The sequence below is a fragment of the Apus apus genome, chromosome 28, assembly GCF_020740795.1.
Source record: "Apus apus isolate bApuApu2 chromosome 28, bApuApu2.pri.cur, whole genome shotgun sequence".
In the NCBI taxonomy this organism is placed as follows: domain Eukaryota; kingdom Metazoa; phylum Chordata; class Aves; order Apodiformes; family Apodidae; genus Apus; species Apus apus.
Window position 1 is genome coordinate 1289388 of NC_067309.1, and position 26682 is coordinate 1316069.

At 44.6% G+C, this 26682-nt stretch overlaps 1 protein-coding gene across 2 annotated transcripts; it reads right to left on the minus strand.

Moving 5' to 3' along the window:
- On the minus strand, positions 1-26528 carry LIMA1 (LIM domain and actin binding 1). 2 transcript variants are annotated; one of them, XM_051641499.1, is made up of 11 exons: positions 26446-26528; positions 22938-23073; positions 20289-20334; positions 17855-18298; positions 12147-12255; positions 10645-10793; positions 8264-8371; positions 6211-6268; positions 5639-5754; positions 2600-2733; positions 1-2187 (listed from the first exon to the last, which is right to left on the minus strand). In XM_051641499.1, the coding sequence occupies exons 2-11, from the start codon at positions 23054-23056 to the stop codon at positions 1188-1190; spliced, it is 2283 nt and encodes a 760-aa protein (XP_051497459.1). In that variant the 5' UTR covers positions 23057-23073; positions 26446-26528; the 3' UTR covers positions 1-1187. The 2 variants fall into 2 exon arrangements, with proteins under 2 accessions (XP_051497459.1, XP_051497460.1); XM_051641500.1 differs by lacking the exon at positions 8264-8371.
- Between the last annotated feature and the right edge of the window lie 154 nt (positions 26529-26682).

The window sequence follows — 26682 nt, forward strand, 5'->3', positions numbered from 1 at the left end:
TTTAATGTAAATGACCAAACTTTATTGAAGGTTTTGTAGTTAGCAGGACTGTTAAGAAAGCAGAATATTTTACACCTCAAGTATAGTTAAGAGCTAATTCTCATGAGAATACAGTACAAATAAAAGCTAATATAAAAGAGCATCCTCCTTCCACTGGTCAAGATTTAATGATTCTTAAAATAAATGAAGTCAAGTTTAAAAATGCTTCAACTCTTGCAATCAGGAAGTCTCACTGTTGAGATGGTTTTATTCCAGAGATTTTTGCAATGCAGCATAATTTCACAGCCATAATGAAAAAAGATTTAGGGCAACTTGGTACAAGGGAGATTTCAAAGTTGTCAAAAGGCCTTAAAAATATTATCTGCAGTTTAAAATGAACGATGATGAATTCCAAGTAAAAAAACAAACAAAACAGAACAAACACCAAAAAAAGAAGAAAAACCCCAAGCCCCCCCACTTCAAATGCATATGAAATGCTAAAGTAATGCCCTGCAGGCTACTGCAAAAGTGGTGAGTTGTCCTCAAAGAGACCTGTCAGCCAGCACAGCTCCTGGAGATGCACCAAAACACCTGACACCCCATTCCAGTTGCACAGAGGAAAGTGAAGGAAGCAGGGAGTCTCATTGGCAGTTCTGAGAAAGAAAAATCACATTGCACTCAGTTTTAGATGCTTTAGTTGTTGGATACTAAGCACAAAGATATGTTTTTATTCAAAACCCCCTCCTTAGTTGTGCCCTTGACATGTATTAAAGTGCCTTCTGTTGTAATTTTTCAAGCAGGCCAGAAAGTCCCTTTGGAATTGGTCCCTAAGCACTGCAGTAGCATCTGTAGTGGTAAAAGTAGCTACAGAAAACCTGTTTCACAGCCTGTTTCATTATGAGGACAGTGAAATTCTGTGAATTGTTGGTAAAATAGGTGTTGAAGCTCAAAAAGGGTGAGACAGTAGGAGCAGAGATTGCCTGCTGAAGCCGTCCCACAGCCAGGTATTTGTTTCCATGCACCTAAAGATTCTCTTTTTGAGGCTTCCAGAGTATTTTTCTAGTTGAGATGGTTTAGACACAGGATTCCCTTAACGTCCATGTGCAGTAGAGCATCACTTTCATGGAGGACAGCTGTTTGTTAAAGCTAAAAACACCCATTTTAAAAGGCCCAGCACCTTGCAGCAAGTTTTCTAGTAAAAGGCCAATTTATTCTTCATCATCATCTTCATAGTAACGATTCCTCTTGATCTGTTCTTCCACAGACAGATCTTCCATATCTTCACCTTCCCAGAAACCAACATCTTGGGATTTGCGGTTCTGGTTGGATGATTCCTTAGCAGTCACAACATTGGCTAAGCTGGAATGTTTAGGAGAATTTGGTTCAAGGAATTCTTCATTTGGAAGTTCCTGCTCTTCCATCACGTGTTGTTCCTCATCTGTCTCTGCATTCACCTGCCCATTTTCTACAAAGTTGTGCTCTACTGCTTTGACATGAGACAGATCCCGTTCTTCCTCTAGATTTTTCTCTTCAGCACTCTGGATGTTCCTATTCTCAACCTTATTTTCCTTTTGCTTTTTGTCCACCAGGACCTCTCTCTCCAGTTCCTCACTTCTTTTCAACTTGTCTCTCTCTGCCTTAGAAGGAGAAGGTGAATTCTCTGTTTTATGGCCTTTAACAGATACTGTTCTAAATGAGGCTGCAACTGTAAAGGGACGACTTCTTTCCTTCAATGAGGAAGATCTTCTTAACTTTTTCAGATCTAGATCCACATCCTCCAGCACATCTGGCTTGGAAATCTCTTCTTCTGGGGGCCACTTGGGTTTGAATACTTTGATGCCCTCATCTAAGGCACTTCCTTGAACACTTTGGTCAGAAGGAGGCGGCCAGGCGATCCGGAGCTTTTTTGTTTCTGCTGGTCTCTCTTCTCTCTCAGGCAAAGCTGAAGCTTTTGCCTCCATACTTGCTGTCAGAACTCCTACTTTTGCAATTGGGGCATCCTCTACTCCTGGGCTGTGTGGACTTTCTGCTGCATTTACACCCTGGACAGTTTTCTCTGGGGATTCTTCACATTCAGTTTTGCCTGCCCATAACTCCTTGTGCTGTTTGTGTCCAAAGCCTTCATCATAATTGCCTTTGGATTTGAAGAGCTGGTTGAAGTGAGGCTTGCAGTAAATATTGCCACGCAGAGATGCGTATGTACCAAGACTGTCCAAGGAAATACAAAGTCAAATGTTAGCATTCTGTGCCTCAGCCACCAGGACTTATATTTTAGTTATGTTACTGAAAGAGGTTCTATTTCAGTCTTCCAACATGTTCAGAAAAGACAACTTAGAGCTTTCCTGAGTTTATACACCCCTCTTTTCAAATGTCAGTTCTTTACAAAGCTGGAAAAGGTGTTTTTCCCCACATTAAATTACATTAAGAGTTTATAAAAATAGACTGCATCATGTGCAGAAGCCCCTGGCTGAACCAGGACTATATTACCTCTCCTCTGCTCCTCTCCACCTCGCTGGATCATGGTTACCTGCAGCTCAGCTAAGCCTGAACAGCCCCTTGCTCAGCTGCTGGAGGGGAAAGCTGCACTTCCTCGAGCAGCCAAAGGGAGCAGCGTGTTTACCTGAGTTTGCTGTTGCAATAGGAACAGCGGAAGCAGCTGATGTGAAACACCTGCTGGTTGGCAAAGAGCCTCTCCATCGGGTACACTGTCTTCTGACACCCAACGCAGGTTTCCTTCACTGGCAACTGAAATTTCTATGGGGAGAGGAAAAAAAAAAACTTATTCACTGGCAAATTAATCAGCCCCGAGAGGACTTGACTTGGGCTCCTGCACAGCTCCAGAGTTCTCAGAAAAACTGCAGTAATTCACTTTCTGCAGCTCAATGCCAGTTGTGGTAGAGGGAGTTCTGGTGAGCAAGGAGGGAGGAAGAGTCTATGGCAAGCCCCCCAGGACTGCTGTGGCTGGACAGTGAACTGAGACTTTGCCCTGGCCAATTCCACAGCTGAACCATCACAAGTTTAGCAATGGTTGAGGAGGAACAGTGAAAATACTAGGACTTGGTTATAATTTCAAGCTAGTTCTCAAGAAGATGCCTAATCTGTTTCTGCAACCCCATTTTTTCTTCATAGGAAAATGAAGAAACATTCAGGTAGACTACAATCAGAATGAGACTTACCAAAATAAAAAAACAGTGTAGAAAAGGAGCTGAAATAACCTCAAAACAAAAGGTAGAGAGAGGGGCAGAGGACAGAAGTGGAACAGGCTGCTCAATGGTTTGAAATGATCCACTTCTGCTAAATACTCTCTTAAAGAGAAGGAAATATCCTCAGCACAGGTGAAGGCAGCAGGAAAAACTTGACTTGGTTTGTAAGCAGTTCCATCACAAAGAAACCACACTCAGGTTTCAAGGCACACAGCTCTCCAACTTGCTCAAGACTTAACAGTGAGCAGGGATTTGAGGTTAAACAGCTAGAATTGTTTACATGCTCACTAAGAAAGTTCAGTGCAAGGCTAAACTGGAAACACTCAGGAGTCAAGTGTCTCTGCTGTGCTGCAGGGCAATCATTTTGGATGTTGTTTTCTGACAGCACCAAGCACACTGTCCATGAAAAAAAAGGTCACTTGATCCCATTCACTTCTTGGAACCTATTAAGGCTGCCCAATAGGGAAAACATTTTAGAGGAAAAATTAAATAACTTACAGTTGAAAAACTGGCAGTCTCAGGCTGCATGGTGATTACTGCAGCAGGAGGGTAAGGGGGCCTAGGCTCCACACCACGGGTCTGCATAGACACACTGACACTCCAGCTTTGCTTTGACAAATAATTACCTGCTATAAACTTACTAAAAAGCTTTAAGAAAAATGATGGCTAAAGGAAGAACAGGAAAGTCACAGGAAGACATAATTCCAGCAACTTGTTTATAGCAGACTAGAAACAATGGATAGGCAATGAAAGTTACAACAGGTGAGGGACAGATTGCTGAAGACAGAGCCAGCTGAAGGCAGTTTGTCACAACCATAAAGTTTGCTGCCAATTTAATTCCAGTTTAATAGGTGCTTCAATTTTTTTAAGGCATTGCTTGAAATTTTATTGAAGTTCCAATGATGATGACAGCTCAACCAAAAAAAGTTCAGACTTCCACAATTTTTAGGTGCTGCCAAATCTGCATATGAATTCAGAATTGAGCCACTACATGAAATCTCAAAAAAAATAAAGCATTTACTGATGCAAATAAAAATCCAATCATCCATGCCTGCCACAGGGAACAAGGCAGGAACCATTTGCTTGCCCATCAAAGGTAACTCTCCCTGAAAGCCTTTTGCAGGATAACATCACAGTGCTGGCACGTGCCTCTGCAATGCACTTCCCCATCTGAGATCAGAAAGGAACTTACTTGGGTAACAATGAGCCCTATGTCTGATGGAGAAGCCTTTTGGGGTGTGAAGAGAAAGAAATTCCTTTCCAGGCATACTACAAATAGGAGCTACAGGAGGAAGGTGAGGCCCAATATATATAAACACACTTGAGAGAAAGCTGAGAGTTGAGCTCACATTAGGAGGGAAGCAGAAGGCAGGAGCAGAGGTTAGGAACCAAGAACAGGAAACAGAAGCTGGAAGAGACAAATAGGAACCTTACATGAATAAACAGCACCTAGGTTTCTATCTCAGCAGTGCAGCATCTAAAGCAGTAACGAGGCAGAGAACTACAATGGTTCTAGTAAGATAAAGAGAGAGCAGAGGACTAAGACATACAGGTTGTGTCTGTTCTGAAGGCTGTGACAGTCTGAGATAACAACCCTGTTACAGGCCACCCTAATTTTGCATCCTGGCATTTATACCCCAGAACACTGGGAAGCCACATCTCACTGGTCTTTGTGAGGTCACTGTTTCTCCTCTCAAAGATGGGGAAAACAACAAAAGCACAGTTGTTTCCACCAAAGGGAGCCAGGAAGTCTGTGGCAGCCCAAGGAACAGGCATCCTCACTCCAGACATGACAAGAAGGTACAGTGGGATCAGTCCCCATGTCCAGCACTGTCATTCCTGTGTCTAATAAGATTAGCAAAAACATTCCTACCCAAGGAGCTCTCCATCTGCTTTACAGATCCCACTGAAGAAAATGTAACGTTAAATGAGTTGTTACTCAGAATGTCATCTCAATCTTTGTGGAGTCAGTCACCTCACTGCCCTTACTACCAACTGCTACCCATTGCAGTTACCTTGGGAACAGATGGAAGAGGAGGGTGGGAAGCCAGGTCCCACTAAAGGCTCTGAAGGCAGCAGCAGGACCTCAGTGCCAGTCTCCAGGAGCACTGACTGTACAAGCAGCACAGACAAAGCCTTGACACAGCCCCCTGCTCAAACCCCTTTGCCCACACTGGAGAGGAAGCCGCTCTGTTGCAGCAGCTGCTGTCAAACAGCAGCAGGACCACTCCCAGCAAGCTACTCAGATTTTGAAGAGAAGCTGTCAGCTTTGAGATGCTTTTCCATTCTGAATTAAAGTTCTCTCATGAACACAGTCTGATGAAGACCCATAAGATATTGACACAGTTACTGCCAGACCCTTTGTGACCTCATCAGTTGCATTAAGGCTTTTCAATATTGAATAGAGAAGTTAGTTGGTTTTAACTGTCACAAATGTTTGAGAATAGCTGCATTACCTTCACTCCTTTTGGCAGAGATGCATCTGTCTGGCCAGCTGGTTTAGAAGCAATGTTTTGCTGCTTTGTGCTGACAGGTTTCTGAACTTCTGTCTCTCTCTCCAGGTTTTGTCCAACTAAGGAAGCAGAGGAGGAAGAAAAGGCAATAACTATGACTGGAAAACCATGGCAGGCTTAGGCTTGTAAGGCTGAACAGGAATCTGAACAGCTGAGGGCTAACACAGTTCGTCTTGGATATCTGCTATTAAACCTTTACATTTAGATTCTGAAACATGATCATTCTACTTGTCTGATTGACCAGGAAAGTTAAGTTGATATATAAAGGACACAAATACACAGGGATCCAAGTTCCAGGAACTGTTCATAAATTTCTGCAAAGTGCTCATGTGTGGGCTTGAAATTAGTGTGAAGCTAAGGCAACATGACAGTGTCGTTATGTACTCACAGAATAGGAACTTATCTCTGTATAAAACCAAATATACTTATTAATTGTCCTGCATTAATAAGGACTTCAGCCTGTTGACTGATTTAGTGGTTGCCCAAGCTATCAGTTTAGGAGCATGAATCCTTACCATTGCCATCCTCTAGAAGACCAGAGTGGAAAGACAAGTTGTTCTCACCTAGAGAAACCTGCAAGAGAGTATTAAGACAATTAACACCTTTAATCTTCTCAAGTCTGAACAATCAGAGCCTGAGGAACCCAAAAGGCTCCCAGACAGTGGAAGCACCTGACCAGGAAGAGCCCAGCCATCCCGAGCTCACAGGAAGGTACTTTTTGATTTGTAAGGCACAAGGCAGAGTCCAGCCCGACTGCCAAAAATGTTAGTCCTTGCCACAAGGTAGACATCCTCATAATTTTACAGTTCTTGCAATACTCAGATCATCTGCCATACTGCTCACACACACAAACATACATTTTCATTTTCCCAAACACCTGCAGCTTGTGTCCCTTTATTTATCAGTCCTCAAAAATCCTTGTTGATTCCAGTGATGCACCTCCCAGAATTCCTTCCTTAGAATTCCCTGGCTCCAAGCAGTAGTTTGGGACAAACATGCCTGGATCTATCCTGTTCATCCTCCTTCAGAAACAGATTCATATTTTAAAAAAACCCACATTTTTTAGAAGAGTTGTATATAAAGAAGTTTCAGATACTAAACATGTTACAGAGAAAGCTCTGGATGTGTATTTCTTTATTAAACTTTATTTTTTTATTGCTATTACATCAAATAGTTTTAAGTAGCTGCACTGGGAACCCAGAGTACAGTAACAAGATTAACTGCAAATCATCACTCATTCACTTTAATGATGCTTGCAAATTAATGAGGTAATGAGGAAGGAAGTTATATATATTAACATACTCTGGTCTACTGAAAGATAACTAGCAGGAGTATACTAGGAAGTGCAGGGGTGTGTTCTGGGGCTGTCAGAGTCACATGTCTGGCTACTAAATCTCTCACTGATTCAGTCTGAAAACTGACAGAGAAGGTCAGCAAGTTTCTTTTGTTTCCTTTTTGCCAAAGAATTCCCATTTCTGACATTTTTCACTGGTAGTTTTATTTCCCAAGTTCATCATAGCATTTCCAAAGGACAGTCCTGGCTCTCAAGGGTCTGCTCAGGTTCTTTATTGCACCAAGACACCCCAACAAGTAACTTCACCATCAAAACTGAACATGAGAAATTTTATTCCCATCTTCCATCCAACACCAAGGGATGCATCCTGATTTAACAGGAGTTCTTTCACTTAACTCACCTTTTAGCAAAAAGCAGCCCTGGCCAGCTGAACATGAAGCTGCTCAGCTGTCAGAGAGGAGCAGCTGAAAGCAACCATTTGGCCCCTTGCCCAAGGAAGGCTGGAAAGCTCTACAAAGCTCTCCTGGCATTAGGCTGCCACGTGTTCAGCATGGCTGGAATACACAGTAACCCAATTATTATGCAGCTACTTTTATCCCGTCTGCTGCCCCCAGTTCAGTGTACAACTGCTTGAGTGTGCTTTATTAGCTCTGACTCACAGGGTGATTTAGTCTCAATTTACAGCTGAAGTTCAAAACCAGGAACAAACCCAAGCTGGCATTCTCAGTTACCTTCATCAAAATTTAGCCCCTATCTGCAGAAGACACAGGAACAAACTCCTTATATTTTGTGTCACACAAAGCTTCTCATGTGTTTTTCTGGTGTGGTTGCTTTGTTTTCTATAAAACTTCAGGTGATTTTTATCATGGTCATCAAAAATTAAAAGGAAAAAAAATTCAGAATAAAACCCCCCACAAAACTGTCAGAGGTTTCAGCTACTGAAGCCATCAGAAAATACCTCAGTAAGATACTGAAGGATCCTGCCACAATACAGACATGTCAGTCCTGAGAAGACAGGGGAAGTCTCCAAGAAAATTAAAGATTTGTCTCTAGATATTCTCTACCACTGCTTAAAAGTCTTCCACAGAGACTTGTTAACTTATAAGTCAGACACAGTCTATAAAAAAATCAAATAAATTCAGGAATTCTGCAGCATGTGTCTATATCAGCTGCTCATGTTCTTCCTAGATGGCAAATGGAACTATCAGCTGGGCTTCTACAACTAGTTCCACTGAAAGTGAAGTCCTTGGTCTTCACCAGCTTGAGCATCTTACCTTCTCCCCATCCTGACAGGAAATGGAGTCCTCAAGACTTGGTGGCATATTCTCCTTCTGCTCAGATTTGTAATTCTTGAGTTCACTTTCACTGGCTTGAATCTCATTCTATAGAATAAAGCACTTGAAAGTTGACAGGTTCTTTTCCCCTAGGAAAGTACTTGCTTTCCATTTTCCTTAACGTCTTTTAAAAAACCATTCTCCTAGTACATGCAGTGATAATTAAAGGAAAGGGCATGAAAATGTATACCAACTTGGTAAATGATACGTTCTGAAGAAAACAAAATAGGGCTGTAGGATGTTACTACACTCTATGGAGGCCATGCCAGCATTTTCCTAAACAATCCTTCTTCTCCACTTCCACATTCCTGTTTGAAATGAACTCTCATTTCCCCTGCTCAATCCACATCTTCACTTTTCATTTCACATCACAAGTATTTCAAGACAAGCACAATCTAAATACCCCTGTGCAACCAAAACATAAAATCTGATCTAAAAGCAAATCCTACCCCTGCTTCAATACTAATCAAACACCTAGTTCTACTTTTTCCTGAGACTTTTGTTCTCGACAAACTGGCTTAAGATGTTCACAAAAGAATCTTTCACACTTAAAAAAACAACAAAAAACCAACAACCCACCAACAACCGAATCCAGTGAAACCTCGTGTTTCCTTCATTGCCACAGGATACAAGATAATTGGGGAAAAGACTCGTGCCTTTCACAAGGCATCTTCTCTGTAACATGAAAGAGAAACAGCCAAATGCCAGCACCAGCATCTTGCTGGGTTTTGTAAACAAGTCTGCACAAAACTAAGCCCTTCTGATGGGGATGGAATTGAGTCAGTATTTTAATGTAGAGATCCCTGGATATGCTGCCCATCTCCTCTCCTTCCTGTATCACTTGCAATGCTACAGAAATGGTTCCTCCTCACCCTTACTCTACCCAACAAGTATCCATCCATTTTAATCCAGGCCTAATTACACCACAAGGCCCTCAAAAGGCTTGTTCCCAAGAGAGATGATGCCTTTCCTCTGCAGCACAGATGTCACATGTCTAAGAGAGGGAAGCACAAACCACACTACCATGTCAAAAGAGCTCTGGTTGATTTGTCAGCAGGGAAGGAAGACATCCAAGAGCTCTGGCTGCTACTGGAACACAGCAACACTGCAAACCTTGGCCTCAGGAACTGTCCTTTTCCCCATCTTACGTGCTGCCCTGGTCAGTATGCCAGACCAAAATAATCAGATTCTGCCAAATGAGACATCCTAAAAGCACCAGGCCAGACTGACACTCAAACCAACAGCGGCGGGGTTTGCAAACAAGAGTCTCAAGAGACATCTATGGCAAACCTCTTGCCATCAGCTGCCACTTTGAGCCACAAACTGGAAAAGGCAACAGAACAAACTCGACCCAGGCCAGAAAGAGGCTGCAGAAACTAGCAATTAGCAGCTAATCAGATTTGTTGCACTGCCTGCAATTACTTTCCATTCATGCAGTGAAGTTTACTCTGCTTTCCTCCCAAGGGCTGGAAAAGGAGAGCCACAATGCATGTGAAATTCAGAAGCCATCTCAGCTGGGTGGAGACTTTTCCCCCCTCTACAAAGACACCCAGGCAGGATGCACTCTTCAAAGCTTAGAATCATAATTTTTGGCTTTTTTTTTCCCCAGTGCAAGTTTCCTAATTTAAAAAGGCCTGTCCTATTAAAATGTATTACTCTGGTTAATAAAAGTCATACTTAAGCAATAAAAGTTCCCATCATTAAACAAGAGGATCAGTTTCAGCAAACCCTACTTCAGCCCTTTCTAACAAAAGCTCAGATTCTTGCAGCCTCTTCAGCTGCAACAGTTCACCACGATTCATTAATTGCTCATTTCCTGATCTGCAAAATTGACACAGGTTAATTCACTGAAGGAGTCTAATTGGATTCAGATAATGGGTGAGAAGACTTGAAGGGAGGTGAAAAACTAAAGAGAGGAAAACTGACTGGAGATCCCAAAGCTGCAGGCCAAGAGATCCAGGTTCTGTGTGCTGCATGACACTGGAAGTTGCTCCACCTTAGCCTGCCTCAGTTTCCCCTGTCTTACAGCTACTGTACAACACAGAACTGAGGTGGTGGTTGTTGTTGCTTTGAAAATAACACCCCACAAACAAACAGCCAAACATGCAGAGAGCTACAGACGTGCAGAAAGGAAAAGGATGTGTCATGTTTCAGAAGGGCCTCAGTCAGGGTGCCAGCAATTAACTATTTGGAAAACGTTCAAGATCGTTCCAGGAAGATGCAAATATTTCCTGCAATATTCAGACATTAGAAATGACTCCTATGGGCACAAAGTTGTTTTTCAAAAACTCACTTCAGCACAAGCCAGAGAGCAGACTCACCGTGGTGATGGGGCCTGAGGAGCTGCCCTGCCTGGACACAGCTGCCTGGTACTTGGCCAGTCTGTCCTTTATCGACGTTTCTGACAAGCGAGGCATCTCCAGGCTTCTCTTGGTCTCTGCCTTCTCTGGGCTGAGGGCTGGACTAGTCTCTACAAGATGCCATGGAAAAAGAATTACATGAATATAGGGTAACTTTCAGGAACACCAAGAGATCTGTCTACAGGAAGATTTACAAATCCCATCCCTTCACCACTCCTAAGATGACAGAAATTCCAGATCTGAAGAGCACAAAAATGCTTCAGTCAAAGGTTTATGCTCCAAGTTTCAGAAGTAGCAGATTCACCAGATGCAGCACCCAGCCAGTGTCTCAGAAGCAGTGGCAGCAAACAGTTCTAACAATGCAGATCTTTTAGCTCTTATTGTCAAATGAAAGCAGCTGCTACAGTGGTTAAATGGAAATACCCATTATTCCTGTAGTGAAACAGTTGTCAAAGACTTTTGGAGAAAACATGGGAAGCAAGGAAGGAAGTCTCACCTGCCACTTCCACCTTCTCCATGAAAATAATTTATCACATGACAGATGAGGATCTTGAGAATAAACATGGTATGAAATAATTCAGTTTACTCTCAAAGGATCATTTGAAGCATCTGTTTTTACCTCAAGAGGAAAGAGACACTGGGGAGCTAAAGTTTTTTGCCAACTTCTGACTCACACTAAGACACCCCATCAATTGCCACCCCTCTGTCAGATGTTAGCCAAATAGGTTTAAAAAGCCAGCTCCTCTGACTGCTCTGCTATCTAACTTCCTTGTATAATGGTCATGTTTCCAGTAATACCTTAATTATTCCATAAAGAATTACTATTAAAATTACCTTTCACTAGCGAGTGGCCTTAAGCATTTAAAAAAGTTGTGTGAATAATTAAGGTCCCTCTTGGGGACAATCAACAACTCTTAAGTAGCTCTTGCCATCCTCCCCAGTATTGCTCAAACAAGGACACAATTTGCATCCCTAAGTAGTGAGATGTAACTTTAGCCACAGACTGAAAACACAGAAGATTGTAAATGCTTTGTTAGAAAAGTCTCTCGAGGGTAGGAGAAATCCACCCTCTAGCTGACCTCCTAAGGGCAGCTGTAGTTACCTGTGTCTGGCCAAGGCAGGAGGGAGAAGCTTTAAAGCAAGAAGGAAGACAGCATATTGTCTTGTCTGCCTGTTCACTACTTTGTAAATTAGATTGGCTACTAAAAGTAGTTCTAGGATTGTCCGAGGATTAAAACACAGGTTAAAAAAGGTTCTGTTAACTTGCTAGTGATCTCCTGGGCCTTGTTATCATGGTTTAAAGTTCACAGCAAGACTTAATTCATGAAATGCAATGTTCCCATTGACCTTACAGATGGAAGATGGCTGCATTTCCCTCCCCTTCTGAAGGGCAAAAGCTCTATCTATTGTATTGTATAAAGCAGCATTATTTTCTAAACTAAAAACCAGTGAGGTTTACTGACCTGATGCACTGTGGCTCTTCTCCCCTTGGCCAGCATCAAAGTCCTCCGAAGAGAGGCTGTTTTCAGAGACTCTCCTCCCAACTGCTGCCTTCCTCTGGTCTCTGGGGACCTGGGAGAGAAAAGACCCACCTCTCAGCTGCTCAGACAAACAAAGATTGTTGCGTATAATCCCTTAAGAGGCACAGGTGTCACTAGCAAATCTGCTTTGCTGGAATAAACAAGTCTAGCAGCTGACATCTCATTTAACCAATATAAAGTTTGATCACAGAATACCTGACCCTCTAACCTGGAAAACACTTTCTTGAAGAGGTCAGGAGCTGCCCTTTGACTAGTTATCTCTGTGAAAGGTCAGGGAACCACAAATGTCAAATATTAAGGCCTTTACCACTGCAAGTACAAAATTTCAGTCTAGATTTGTGCCTTTCAATTCCTTTTAAAGCTGATATTCAAGGTCATTTAACGAAGATTCAAAATCAAAAAGGATGAAAAGAGTGAGCTATCAAAAACTTGCATTGATCTTCAGCAACAGAAAGAAGATTAAATACCATTGTACTAAGAGTTATCTAAAGTTACTTCTTTTTATGTTGATAGCTCATATATTTGGTACCAAATAATTCCCTAATTAGGCCTGATAAGGCTGAAGCTTCAGTACAAGAGTGAGAGAGAAATATGCTCAGATATCCAGGATTATCACTGCCAGGCTGCAGTGCTGCTCAGGGTGCTCTGTAGCACCACTACCCAGATGCTCTGGCTGGCTCCATCAGAGCTGATGCTCAGTTGCTGAGACCAGGTACTCCCCCAGATCTAATGCACAATAAATTGTGAAAAGAAATTTCAGCAGCTTTGACAAATGCTCATGAAATACAGAGTTTGACTTCATCAAGATAGGACCTTTTCACAGCTGAAGGTCATTCTATAAAGTACTAGAAGGTGGTAGATCTGTGCTCCCTCCCTAGAAAGAGTTAAATCACAATCCAGTTGGAAATTAAGACTGAGCCTAATGTAGGGAAAAGGGCAGGTTTGGCAAGATGCTCCAACCATACATTCCCACCCCCTGACTCCTAACGAGTTTCTTATTTGCTGGTCACCAAACTGAAGGAAATTCCAAAGTTTTCTTTTAACAGAACTGCACTGTAAGATAATCACTGTGAAAGATCAGGCTGCTTTGGCACACAAACCAGCAACTTCACTGGGAAAGGAAAATGCAGCTGGAAAAGCTCTTTTTCCATTAGCATGGGAAATATTTTCTATTTCTGTGGTTTCAGACTTTGGTAACTTTTCTTACTGGAAAAGAGCTTAGCTGTGACAAGTCTTTTCCTTCTGTTGAGTGTGTTGATAGGTTCAGTTGGGGAGTGTCTGCACACTTGTGAGGACTTGCAATTCCTCATCCTGAGCAAACTGTCCTTGGATGATTCTTATTCAGCCTCTTTCTGCTCCAATGTCACCTTGAGCCACAGGAGTTGGACTTAATGACCCTAATGGGTCCCTTCCAGCTCAGCATATTCTATGATTCACAGCCTGAAGTTCTTACTAGTTTGTTGGTCAAAGGGTCCAGCTTTTGCCTACTATACAAAGAAGATCATTATAGGCAAAATACACTTGGATCCTTTGAGGATGCAGAAGAGAGAACAAGCTTATTAGCACATTTGAAACTCTTGACTATTCTATTGCTGACCTGGCTTTTGAGGGGTTGGTGTTTTTTTTTGCTTTTAATAATATGGCACCACACACATTTTCCTGCACACAGCAGGAGGGACAAAGCTACAAATAATAAAAGTTTGCAGCATAGACACATGGGAAGTTAAACTGGCAGCAGAGTGCAGGAGGAAGTTTTCACTGCTAGGGAACAAAGGTCTTAATTCAAGTAATTTATAGATCCAGCATCTGAAACCCCAACCTCACTGAAAAAAAGCCACCAGCACTTTTCAGAAAAAAAAGGCAGTTAGAGACTGGGAACTTGTTTGGGTCACCTCTTCTCAGAATCTCATTCTCATTTATTTTCACTGTAGTCTCTCTCCAGTAACACCATGTTGAACAGGAACTCTGGATCAGGCTCCAGCACCTCATCTGTGCATATGCACAAAATCAAGGTTTTCTCTGAGCAACCAGAAACCTCTCTATTTTTACCAGCAGTGAAGGATTAGCAGTGAAGGATTCTATATTCATCAGAAAGACACTCTTCTGCTTGATTCTGTTGGACCTCAATGAAGGCTGGTGAGCTCTGACTTCAGAGCAAAGAGCTTTCCCCACACTGTGCCACCTTGCAGTGGAATCCATTGCAACAGAAAACGTTCAATCTTCAGAGGCAACCATCTCATGACCAGCTAAACAGACTGAGTTAATGAGTACTCTAACTGACCCACCAGCTCCTCTCCTCTTTGCCACCTCAAGACATCTACAGGTCTTACAATTTCACCTGAAGGACATTTCTGTAGATAAGCTGTGTGACACAGTTACCATGAGTCTTGAGAGGAAAAATCCAAACCACCAAGATACAAAAGATTTTAGAGTTCGGAGATTATTCTGTACAAATCCTGGTATTAAACCCTACAAATACCAAGTCAATGTTGTGTAGATTTTATATCAACAGTTTTATATTGTGAGGTAAAAAACCCAGAGTAAAAAAAGGGATAAGTTCAAAGGGAAGATGAGGGACTTTCCCCATTCGATCAATAGGCTAATCAACTCCAAATAATTAGGGTGATTAATTATGGTTCTTGGAAGGTAACACCTTTTGCACGAGGGAATCCCTGACTCCCAGCCTTCTGCCTGTGCCACTCAGCTCCATCTCCACCACAGCTCCTGCTGCTTGCAAAGTGAGATAAAATACTCACGTCTGGAAAGCCCCAAGGATCTAAGACAAAAGAGGTGCAGAGGTACCGCAGAGATAACACTATTCTGCCTGGGGCACAAGGAGTTGTTGGGCAAAAGACCAAATAAAAGTTACACCCATTTCATTCTGTATGAAGTGTGTCAAATGTGAGGCTGCACACCAGGTTAGCAGCTACACAACAGGCAGCTTTTGCCTTAAAGAAAAAACACAAACCCACTTGGAGACAACTTATTAAGAACCACTGCAGCTCTGCCTGCTTTTTCCTTCTGATCTCCCTTCTGTACTTTCCTTATCACTTACAGGAAGAATGCCTTGAAATTGATAAAAGACCTCATGTTCAGTCTTTGCTTAGTGCTGAACCAACCCAGACTGACATGTCTGATGTGCTTAGAACATTATTCTCCATGAAGACGCAGTAAAAAAAAGATCTGCTTTGTATCCAAATTGCAGAAGACAGAGCAAGATCTGAATGAATGAACTAGGAGGCTTTGCTTATAATGCTGAAAATGAGAATAGGTTTGTCTGGAGTAGGTGACAAAGTCAGGAAATCCAGGCTCTCCTCTGGATTCTGGCCACAGACCTGCCCAGCAGCCAGGCAAGCCCCTTTATCTTTACTGTCTTGGAGTTACTGCCATGTTGCTACTCAGCTCAGACATTTAATTAGCAAAGCTCTGATAGCACTCACACCAAAAGGCTGAAGTAAATACCACAGGCAGTTGCTCTCTCTCCCTCAGCTGAAGCCTGCCTTGCACTTAAACCAGGGCTTTATCATGGAATCATAGAATGGTGAAGGTTGGAAGAGACCTTAAAGATCATCAGGTTCCAAACTCCCTGCCATGAGCAGGGACACCTCCCACCAGCCCAGGTTGCTCCAAGCCCCATCCAACCTAGCCTTGAACACTTCCAGGGATGGGGCAGCCACAATGTCCCTGGGAAACCTATTCCAGCACCTTCCTACCCTCATGGTGAAGAATTTCTTCCTGGTGTCCAACCTAAATCTCCCCTCTTTCCGTTTAAAACCATTACCCCATGTCCTATCCTGCCCCCTCTGGTGAAAAGCCCCTCCTCAGCTTTCCTGGAGCCCCTTCAGGCACTGGAAGGTGCTCTAAGGTCTCCCTGGAGCCTTCTCCTCTCCAGGCTGGACACCCCAACTCTCCCAGCCTGGCTCCAGAGCAGAGCTGCTCCAGCCCTTGGATCATCTTCATGGCCCTTCTCTGGAGCCTCTCCAACAGCTCCGTATCTTTCCTGTGGACAGAGTTCAGGAAAAGCATGGATGAGGAAAATGGAAGAGGCAACTGCAGAGCTTGCAGTTGGCAAAACTTGGAGCATTGCTATAGTTGCTTCCTACCTCAGTGAACAAGATCTGTGTCCCCAAAGCCCCAACGATCTTTGCTGTACGTGGCTGCATGACATCATCCCCCAGGCCTCAGATAAATCCCCAGAACCAGAAATCTCACAATAGTGCTTTCTAATTACAAAGCCCCCTCCCTCCCCCATTACACTTCAGAGCACTCTGTGCCTTTTCCTTTGTGAAATTAAAAAGCAACCAGATGAACTTGGAACAGGAACATAACCTCAACCTAGACTGAACAGTTCCACACCCACGATAGGGTCGTCACTGCGTTCAGGAGGTTTTCAACAATACTTGAATTACTAACTTTGACAGAAGTACCAGTTGCAGATTCAGTCAGCTCCAGAACAATTTATCCCCCAGGCTAAGATAAAAGTCACTTGGAGCCCATCTGCAAAATGGTGCTTTCCTGTGGGATCCTGCCTGATGCCTCCCAAGGCAGGAGGTCAGTGGGGAGATCACCCGCCCTGAGAGCATGGGCAGCTCTGGCCTCATGACAAAGGCTACAAAAATCCAAGTTGTGAAACTACTCTGTGCAGACCCAAAACTCACTTTGTCACAGATGCTCCTCTGAAGCCCTTAGTTGTTATGTATTTAATCAACTTTCATACCAAATTCGTTCGATTTACATAACACTGGAAGAAAACCACCCGCAGGAAAACAAAGCCAGAAGTGTAGGAAACTATGAGAAAACTGGAAAATCCACCAGCATCAAGGCCCCAGGACTATGTTGCAAGTCACTCGCATATGCAACTCATTTTCTAGTTAAGCAATTCTCCCCGGGGACACCCAGTCTGCCGTCCACATGCGGGATCAGATTTCATGAGCAGTTGTAGGAAAATGCAAGCCCTCTGGTCTGCAAGTCAAAACTAGTGAAGGCAGGAGCTTGTCTGGCTCTCCCTGCTTATTCCCCACCCCCCCGTGAGGATTTTTTTTTTCCCCCGATAAGAAACTTTGGTGAAGATACAAGGAGGAGAGAACAGCAAGGAAAGAGGGGAGTATTTCACAGGACCTACAAATATCTCTGTATGTGCAGATGTGTGACTCACATGCTGATATGTATGTTAAAACAATCTCTTAACTCTGGCAGCTCTTCCATCTCAAACTGCAACCAGCCCAGATTGTTGAGCTGACTTCAAAGTTACTTTAAAATATATATAAATATCTACAGCTATATTTTTATACTATTCATATTTACATCATTCATCTTAATTTTCAGACATGACATAACCCAAAATTGCTTTAAAAAAAAAAAAACACCAACAATTTAATAAATTCCACACTTCTTTTCCCTCTTGAATTGCACCCCTTCCACACACCAGGGAACAACCACAAGCAGCCACAGCTCCGGCTTGTGCAGCTCAAAGTCATTCTCACCAGCTCCCTTACGTTTCAACTAAAACAATGACCACAATTATTTGCGGAGTCAATAGTTCAGAGCCACTCCCTCCAGGGACTTTTCCTGATGCCCATGGGGCGGCAGGGCTTTAGTTTCCCGTAGGATGCGAAGGGACTGATCCTTACCTTGGGCTGAGCCGCTTCCCCCTTCTCAAACATCATCTTGATCTTGCTCAGAGGAACGTTGTATTTCTCGATCTTCCCCGCAGAGTCCGTGTTCTCGCTGCCTTCAGGCTTCTCCACTTCCCTGGGCTCTCTCAGACAGTTTTCCATCTTCCCACTCTCCGGTGAGTGGCTTTTAAGCTTCCTGCTGTCCCCAGCGGGACCCCGCGGCTGGTCGGGGGGGCTGGAAGCGGGAGCAGGAGCCCCCGGGGGTCGCTCCGCGTCTGGGGGAGCGGCGGGAGCGTTCCCGGCTCCCAGCCCGGGGCTGCCGACCTTGTGCCCAACCTCAGCACAGCTGCTTCGCAGCGTTTCCTTCCGAAACTCTGTTCCCAGCACTGGATTCTCCCACTTCTTCTTTAACACACTCAGGTTCCCCCGATTAAAATGAGGGGGAAGATTTTCTGCGTTCTACAAAGAACAAAAAGTTAATTCCAGTTATATGCCTGGTGAAGCATTAATAGCACTTCCTTTCTATGCGAGAGGAAGTTAAAGGCTCAGGACTGAGCTCAGCTCTCAGCTTTTTCAGACAGCTGTGAATAGTTACAACTGTGCCGCATGCAGAAAGCATCCAGGATAGGAGAGGAAGGAGGGGGGAGAACAGAAAAGTCAGGAGCTAAAGCAGGAAGTGAGCAAACAGGATGGCCTTATAAGGGAAAAGGGAGTCGAGCTTTAATGAGTTAAATGACACACAAAAGGCTTGGATCCACACACGAAGGAAAGGGGACCAAAATCCACACAACAAGGGTCTCTACTAGAACAAGCAAACAACAGGAAAAGCAGCCCTGTAAGGGATGGGTGCTCTGCCAAGTCCTGCAATGTCTTCCAGCTGGTCCAGAAGACAACAATTAGTAGGCCTTCCAAAAAGCTACAGATTAGCTTTCAGAAACCACTGCTTTTTTGGACTTATGCATTTCTACTACCAGTTAACAGTAGCCTTTCAGTCATAAGAGATCTGTCTGCAGCATCCGACACCATGTCCTGTAAGGCTCACACTGAGCACTGACAACAAATGGCTTCTTGCTCCCATTTATAAACACCAGATCATTTGCTGGAATTTTCCTTCTCTTGCACACAAAACACTGGCAGCTCTGGTAGGATGCACACACACCAGGGCTGCCTTGCCACCCTGAGTGAGGTGGCACTACATGGAGCAGCAGCACTCCTCCTGCTCCAGTGCTTTCCAGACTAGTTTTGCCTACAAGCAATTACCTCTCCCTGAAATAACAGCCCAGCCCATCTTTGATTCATTTAAATCTCATACCTGCATTTTTGCTCCCTCTCCCTTATGGGGACCACTCTGCATCCCACTCACTGCAAGTGGAACAGGTCTGCAAGGCTTACAGGAATTAAACAGGATTAGCAGCTATATTAGGATTTAAGTCTCTCACCCTATTACTCTTCTGGTCGCATTTTGAACACTGCTTTGTAAATTCACTCCAATCTATCTAGACTTCAAAAAATATCATCTTGCTTGCTGGCTCTATTTAAAAGAAAGTACTCAAGTTATAAGGCAAACGTTGTAGTGTATCAGAAGCACTCAGAACTGCAGAGATTTCCACAGGAACACCTCTGGACCTGCTGCCTGTGGAGTCCCAGCACACCTCACAACACAAGGCATTCTTGCCTGTTGCCTGATCACACAAGCAGTAAGAAAATTTAAGATTGCAGAGGAATTTTTAGAATGCTTATTTTATCACACCTACATCCCCAGCAGAAAAAGCATGACTCCCCAAGCATTGAAGAGATCAAGGCAGCAGAGTCTAACAATGACTTACCCATCTATCCTGGAAACATTGCCAGTATTTTCAAATAAATACTCAGCTAAGGATCTGCTTATACCGAGACCTGCAGCCCTGGTGTTAGACCAGGATGCCCAGAACAGTTTGCAGGAGGGAATGTGAGGCTGCAACAAAGCCAAAAGGGATGGCTCTCCCCCAGCCAGGGGCATTTGGAACCCTGCAAGCCACTTCAGAGAAGATCCTCCTTAATGGATTCTCCAGCTATCAAAGATATCCAGTAGGTTTCAGAGGGGCTGGCAGCTTTAAGCAGACTTTTTAAATGAGTCAGGAAAGGAAGAGGTCCCACACAACTGCCTACAGCTACGAACAAAGAGGTGGATATTCATGTGTTGTGGTTAACAACTTTTGCTTAGGAGTGAAGTGGTGATTCAACACATAGCTTTGGGCAAGGAACTTGATTTTCTTCCCTTTCATTCACACTGGGAGAGGGCAGGGGGAATGAGTCAAGAGCAAACACTATGTCTAAGCCAAGTTTCCTGTAGGACACATGGCAGCAATTTTGATATTCCAAAAAATCAGCTGTCACTGTGAAACATGACATGTAGGTGATCTGTTCTGACTGCAGGCTGTTGCTTATTGCCTAGGAAATAAATACTTACACTTCTTCTTTTCTCAGCAGTGGCTTCTTCAGCTGCTTTCTGATACCTTTGAGATAGAGAAAAAAGGAAAAAAAAATAACCAAATGTTTTTTCAGCAGAACCCTGAATGCTCTTGAAGACAGCTGAGATTTTTTTCCCCAATCAAGGCTTCTGTGCACTTCCCAGACCAATCAAATAAAACTAGAGGCTGGAAAAATAGCAGCAAACAGTACTAGAACAATGCAAAGTGACTGACACATTTTTAAGTCATGCAGTTTACAGTAATAACATACATTCATATTTTTCATTACCTAAGCACTCTGATTCTCAAATAGAAATCGTTTACCTTGGAATAGCTGTTATTGTTTCTGCCACCCAGCTGTCTGCTGTGCCCCCTTGCAGGAATAACTCAGCCATTTATCCAGCAGCTGCTGAATCGTAACAAATTACAGCCTGGCATAACCTACAGAAGTGCCAGTTTATTTTACTATGCTGGGCTGTAAACTGCACCAATTCAGCAGTTGCTTCATGAGCAGCTGAACCATCCCAGCAGTGGAAGCAGTAATCACAGCCCTCTGAAGATAAGCCACCCTGGGTCATGAATCAAAGTCCTTTAAGGAGCTATAGCAAACTCCCAGCAATCTGCACAGCCCTGGGCATGAGGACACCCCAGCAGGAGCACACAGACCTGGCACCCTGCCCTTGGCTGGTGGGATGCACTCATTAGACAGGACAAATTCTGCCAGTTGTAAGCAGAGCTCTGCTTTCCTCAGAGCAGAAACATCACCCAGTGGCTGCTGGGGCAAATGATGGTTCTGTCTTTCTTATCTCTGCAACTCCTGGATACAACTGTGAACACGTTGCAAGCACTAAATGAGAAACTCCTATTATCACAGTCATCATGCAGGGGGGTTGGAACTAGATGATCTTTAAGGTCCCTTCCAACCCAAACCATTCCATGATTCTATGATCAGCTTCAGACTTTAAATCTGGTATCAAACCAGTAACCAGTGCTTATCATGGGCTCGGTTCCTTCTAAGAAATTCTTGCATGCAGATTCCTGCTGTATGACTCATTTTTTTCTTTATAACAATTTATTTTTTTCTGCTGTGAATGGGATGCTCCTGTGCAGATTTCTCCTCTTGTTACACTAGATTAGACAAATTGCACCTCACTTACTTCTGCTCTACAAGCTGCATTTATTGTACAGAGTGAAAGCTGCTCCAGGAGCATAGCTGGCCCTCTTGAACCACCACAAACATATTAACTTATGTCTCTGCACTATAAAGGTTCCAAAATTTGCACAAGACAGGCTGAGGGAGAGAGATCAAGAGAGACACAGGGATGAAGGTCAAGAACCACCCTGGAAACCCAATGAGGACTGAAGAGTCCCAGCCAGCTCTCACTCTGGGAGCTAACCCACCACAGCATGCTGGAAGTTTCTGCTGTTGCAATTTGCATGTCTCTACCTGACAAAACTGATCATCTCAACACTATATGGAACGACAAAAAATGTTTTCACATATAAATATTTAGGTAACAGCAACTGAGAACAATTGTGCTCCTCACTGTGAGTGTCTGTATTGGCAAAGCCTGTAAGTAGGACTGTGTTTTTTCAAGGAACTGACACTGCTTATGCAGAGACCCTACTTGATTAAGGAACAGCAGTTTGGATTACTGCCAGTAAGCCCTTTCCAAGGGATTATCAACATTGAGTTAGATGACCAGGTTCAGTAATCAAGCCTCCATGAATGAATAAATTACCTTAACAAAAGTGGTCAGAGCAAGCAGCTTCTCCCTGGGACAGAGCACCTCAGGAGTAACTTGGAGTTGTAAAGTCCAGATTGCAATTATCCTTTCCGTACAGACTCCATAAAATTTCTCCCACACTTAAGATTTAATTACTCCAAAACTTTGCTATGCTATTAATGCAATAACCCAGGAGTCGTGGTTGCCCAGATCCCATTGACAATCCAAGCTGTGGTTTATGTAATTCCACAAAGAAATAAAAGCTCTTCCAGCAAACATGTACAGGTGACCAACCACTCAGCTTTCTCAGTGTATAAAATACTACTTCATGATTTCACTGTGACCCATCATCAATCTCAGAGAAAAGGAAAGGGTAATATTCCTTTTCTACACAAGTTCTGTGAGACATCTGGATGGGGACACCAGTGGGGAATGTGGCTACTGTGACATTCCCTGAGGGAGCTCTGACTGGAGGGTTACATCTACCACCCACAGTTCACAGAACTCCTGTTTCTAACTGGTCTCCAGTTCACTGATAATGCTTCACTGCTGCTTTTTATTGTACCAGGCAGGAAATGCCACGTTAACAAAGAAACCCACTAGTGCTGATTGGGAATAGCCACCTACATTCCAATACTCTCTGTCCTCAAGAACAAAATGAAATTTGTAGTTTGTCAGAAAACTTTATTTTCTGACAGCAGGAAAAAAAAAAAAAAGATACAATTCTGATTGCTGAAACAATAAAATGTCAGCAAAGAGAAAATTCTTTTGCCCAGCACATATTAAACCAGGAACAGAAATGCCAACAGAGCTGTATTACTTTTAAGAAGCAAAGCAACTGCCAAGGAAGAAATTGTTGTTCAGGGAAGCAGCTGCCAACCTGCACACACAGCTTGTGCTCAGCAGCCTCATAGCACTTACTTGGAGAACCTCTCCAGAAGAGCTGAGGACTTGTTCTTGTTGACCAGAGAAAGCTCTTTCGCAGTGATTTTCAAAGACTGGGAAGTCCATTGTCTTCTATTAAATGGGGAAGGCTCCATCTTATCACCACAAATACCTGCTCAGGAAGAAAGAAGAGTGTCAACCAACATGAATTATAGGAGAAGAGCAGTTTCACCAGGTGATCCCATGCTAAGTCCCCATTCAGGTGCTACCAGCCTCCTATTGCTACCCAGTCGTGTTCCTTCAGGATCTTGTCTATCAAATGACTTAAAAAAAAAAAAACAAACAAAAAAATCAGATTAAAATTATCATTTCCTCTGCAGATGCCATTGAGATGGTGCCCTTGATAAAAACACTAGCCACAAAGAAAGGGGTGAGAGATAAGCTGGAAGCCAGACCAGGAGTGAGAAGCAAGCTGTGATTGAAGAGGATGGCAATGTTAAGCTCTGTATTTCCTACACACAGGCAGGCTCCAGGAAGCCCTAATGTGCCCTCTCTTGTTCTGGCTTCTAAACCAAATGTGCTGGCATTTATGTAAGAAGGCTTGAGTTATGAAACCTAAGAGGATGTAATTCCTATGCAAACATTTTTCATTCACTCTGGTGTTCATTCTTAAGGCAGCAGCCGTTTCCTCCGAGAGCTGAAACCAGACTTCTGTTGATGGAAGCAGCTGACAGCCTCACACTGCAAGAGTTACCTACAGAACAGCTTTAACTGCCCTGTCCTGCTGTCAACAGGAGGAGTTTAAATCCAGCTTTTTACCACAGATGCCAACACCACCACATAGATTTATTTTTTGTCCATTCTTAGTTTTCTTTTGTGAAGGAGGAAAGGAGGGGAGGTTAAAGAGTTCTCTGATAAGACCAAAATAAAGCTTGTAAGGCAACGCCTTTCCTTTTTTCCTCTTTTCTTTTATCCCTGGTCTCGTGTCACACAATGCCAGCAGCAAGTGCACTAACTGCCCCTGCAAAGCCTGATGCCTTCTCATGTTTTCCATCAATTTCTTCTCTGGGTATCTGAGGGCAGGTCTGCTTGACCACTGGCCACACTGTGAATGGAAGCACTTTAGGACAGTAAATGAAATGTAGGAAAGACCACGTTTCTGAAATCCTCGGAGGTTTGGGGTGCAGCTGCTCACAGGTGACAAAGTCGGGATCCTGTAAGGAATCCCAGAGGAATTCAGCTGCAGGACAGGGAGCTCTGGGGGCATGAAGTGCCCACTTGGTGCTGGAGCCAGAGGAGTCTCTAGTGCTGCTCCCTGCTGCTCCAGGGAGATAACACAGGCAGTGGATGGACACGGCACTGTCCTGGTGGATACCTCAGGAAAAACGGGACTTCTCTAACATCCCTTAATTCACCTGATGTAATGGAGAAAATGACAACCAGGCCAGCACATCTTTATCCAAGATAGTGATTTAGATGGTGCTTTTAGGTGCACAGGTTGAACTATGGTGGCAAACGTGAGAAGTGATGCTGCTTTTCTTGTGATGTTGGAAGAGGCTGGAACTGCTCCCCAGTGCTCCAGCTCCAGGCACTCTCTGAAATGCATCCATCAGCCCTTCCAGCTGGTGAGGGAAACTCAGACTGCAGAGTCACTTGCTGAAATTCATGCTTTCTTGGAAATATTTTGCATCTTCAAGTCACCCCCCTCTGTTCACCTGAGAACTCTTGTCCAGACTGGACTAACAGAAGGATGTTCCACTTGCCTGCCTTAAAGTAGTGACCAACCTTTGCCAACTGCACAAATGATCATCCACAAGGAAAAAGGATCTAATTAGGATTACAAGAGGAGCATTCCCTTTTCTCCCTTTAAAAAAACCACATTGCACGTGCAAATAGAAATGTCTTTCTGCAATTACATCAATGCATCAATGTCAGTAGCAAACATTTAGCATATGCATGTAATAAAGCTATAGAATGCACAGGCAGAGATCAGACACAGATTTTACTTCTTAAAAGTGTAAGTCCATATTAAAAAAAAATCAGCAATGTAATGCTGCAGCTTAAACTTGGTTTTATGATTAATCTTGAGCCAAAAGGAGATCACCTGAAGCCCCACTTTGGAGGTTAAATTGCCTTTCACAAAACAAGAGTCAGTTTTGCCCAGGAAACAGGAGCGGGGCATTCATGAGGAGCCTCCCTTGGCAGAGATAACAAGTTGCTCATTGACACACACCTGAGAAGGAAGGACAGTTCAGTAAAATACTGAGAAAACAAAATCCAGTTTAATTGTGCAGAAAATAAGCCTGGTTTTGATGTCCAAGCATTCCAGTGCAGCTCACAGGCATCCCTGTTTGTGGATGCCTCTTCTCCACTGTGTTTTTGTTCAGGTCCATTGATGCCACAGGTACATCAAGACAATCAGGCCTGTTTTGGACAGGATCTCTTTATCAAGGCAGGAGCTGCTCTTAGGGAGTTCAGGTGGAAAGTTAAGAAGCATATTTGGAATCTCAGTCACTGGAAAAGACATAAACCAGAACTCTTTAAGACGTCCTGAAACTTGTGCTCCCACATTTTTAAGGCCACTCCATGCTCTTAGCACTTCACGTTTATAGTTTCATCACATTCAAGCATTTCTGTACTTTTCTTGCTGCTCCTTCTGAGTAATTTATACCAAGTCATTTCAGCAAAACAGTCCTTTATTGCACGTGTTGAGATTTCAACTAGATCAGGAGCATTCTGCATATCGGGATAGGAAGACGTGATGTCAAAGACAGCAGAGTCCAGAGGAGGGGACAGGGAACCCAGAGTTGTGCAAGATGTTAAGGAAGGTCTGTGATTTAGCACCAAATCTCCCTGCAATAACTTTTAAGAATCAAAATCCAGCTATTTGGAAAGGTCCCGAAAGAAAAGCTTTTCATTAACCCCCGGAGCTGGTTGATTCACGACGGGGGGTTGAGGTGTCAGCAGAACGGGGGCTCCGAGAGGGCTCGGTTACCGAGAGCAGCCCGGGCACCGGGGCAGGACACGAAACCCCCGCAGCAAGAAGGGGAGCGCGGGGGCGGCTGCGCAGCCCCTCGGGGTCCCAAGGGCCGCCCCACGCGAAACCCCGCGCCCCAAAACCGCCGATCCCGGGCGATGCCCCGCAGCGAGCCGCGGGCAGCAGCGGGGCCAGCCCGGGGCACCGGGCCCGCGAAGGAGACGCGGGGCTGAACCGCACAGCCCCCGAGCTCCCGCGTCCGCCAGCCCGGCCGGGACGAGCCGACAGAGCGCCGTGCCCGCCGCGGGCGCTGCCAACGGGGCCGGGCACCGGCAGGAAGGGAAGAGCTCAAACCCACCTCTGGGACGGGCAACAGGTTAACGGGGTAACGCGCTCCACGCACCGGCACGGCCCGCACGGTCCCACCCGCGGCCCAGCGCCCCGCGGGACACCCCGCAGCGGGTCCCGCTCTGCGCAGCCCCGCCGCGCTCCCGGCCCTGTCCTCAGCCCCCCCCCCCCCCCCCCCCACCGTTCGCAGGTCCCCGGAGCAGCCCCCGCCCCACGCACCTGCGGCGGGTCCCGCGCACCTGTCGCGACTGAGGCGGCGACTGCCCCGGAGCGCGCGCGGCGGCGCGGACAGCGGCGCAGGCCACGCCCCCCGCCCCGCCCCCCGGCCCCGCCCAACCCTCGGGACACGCCCCCTCGCCGGTGTGTGTGTGGGGTGCGCGGTGCTTTCTGCGCATGCGCAGCCCACCTTACCCCCGCCCCCCCCCCAGCCGCCGTTTCCCGCCTTTTCCCCGGGGT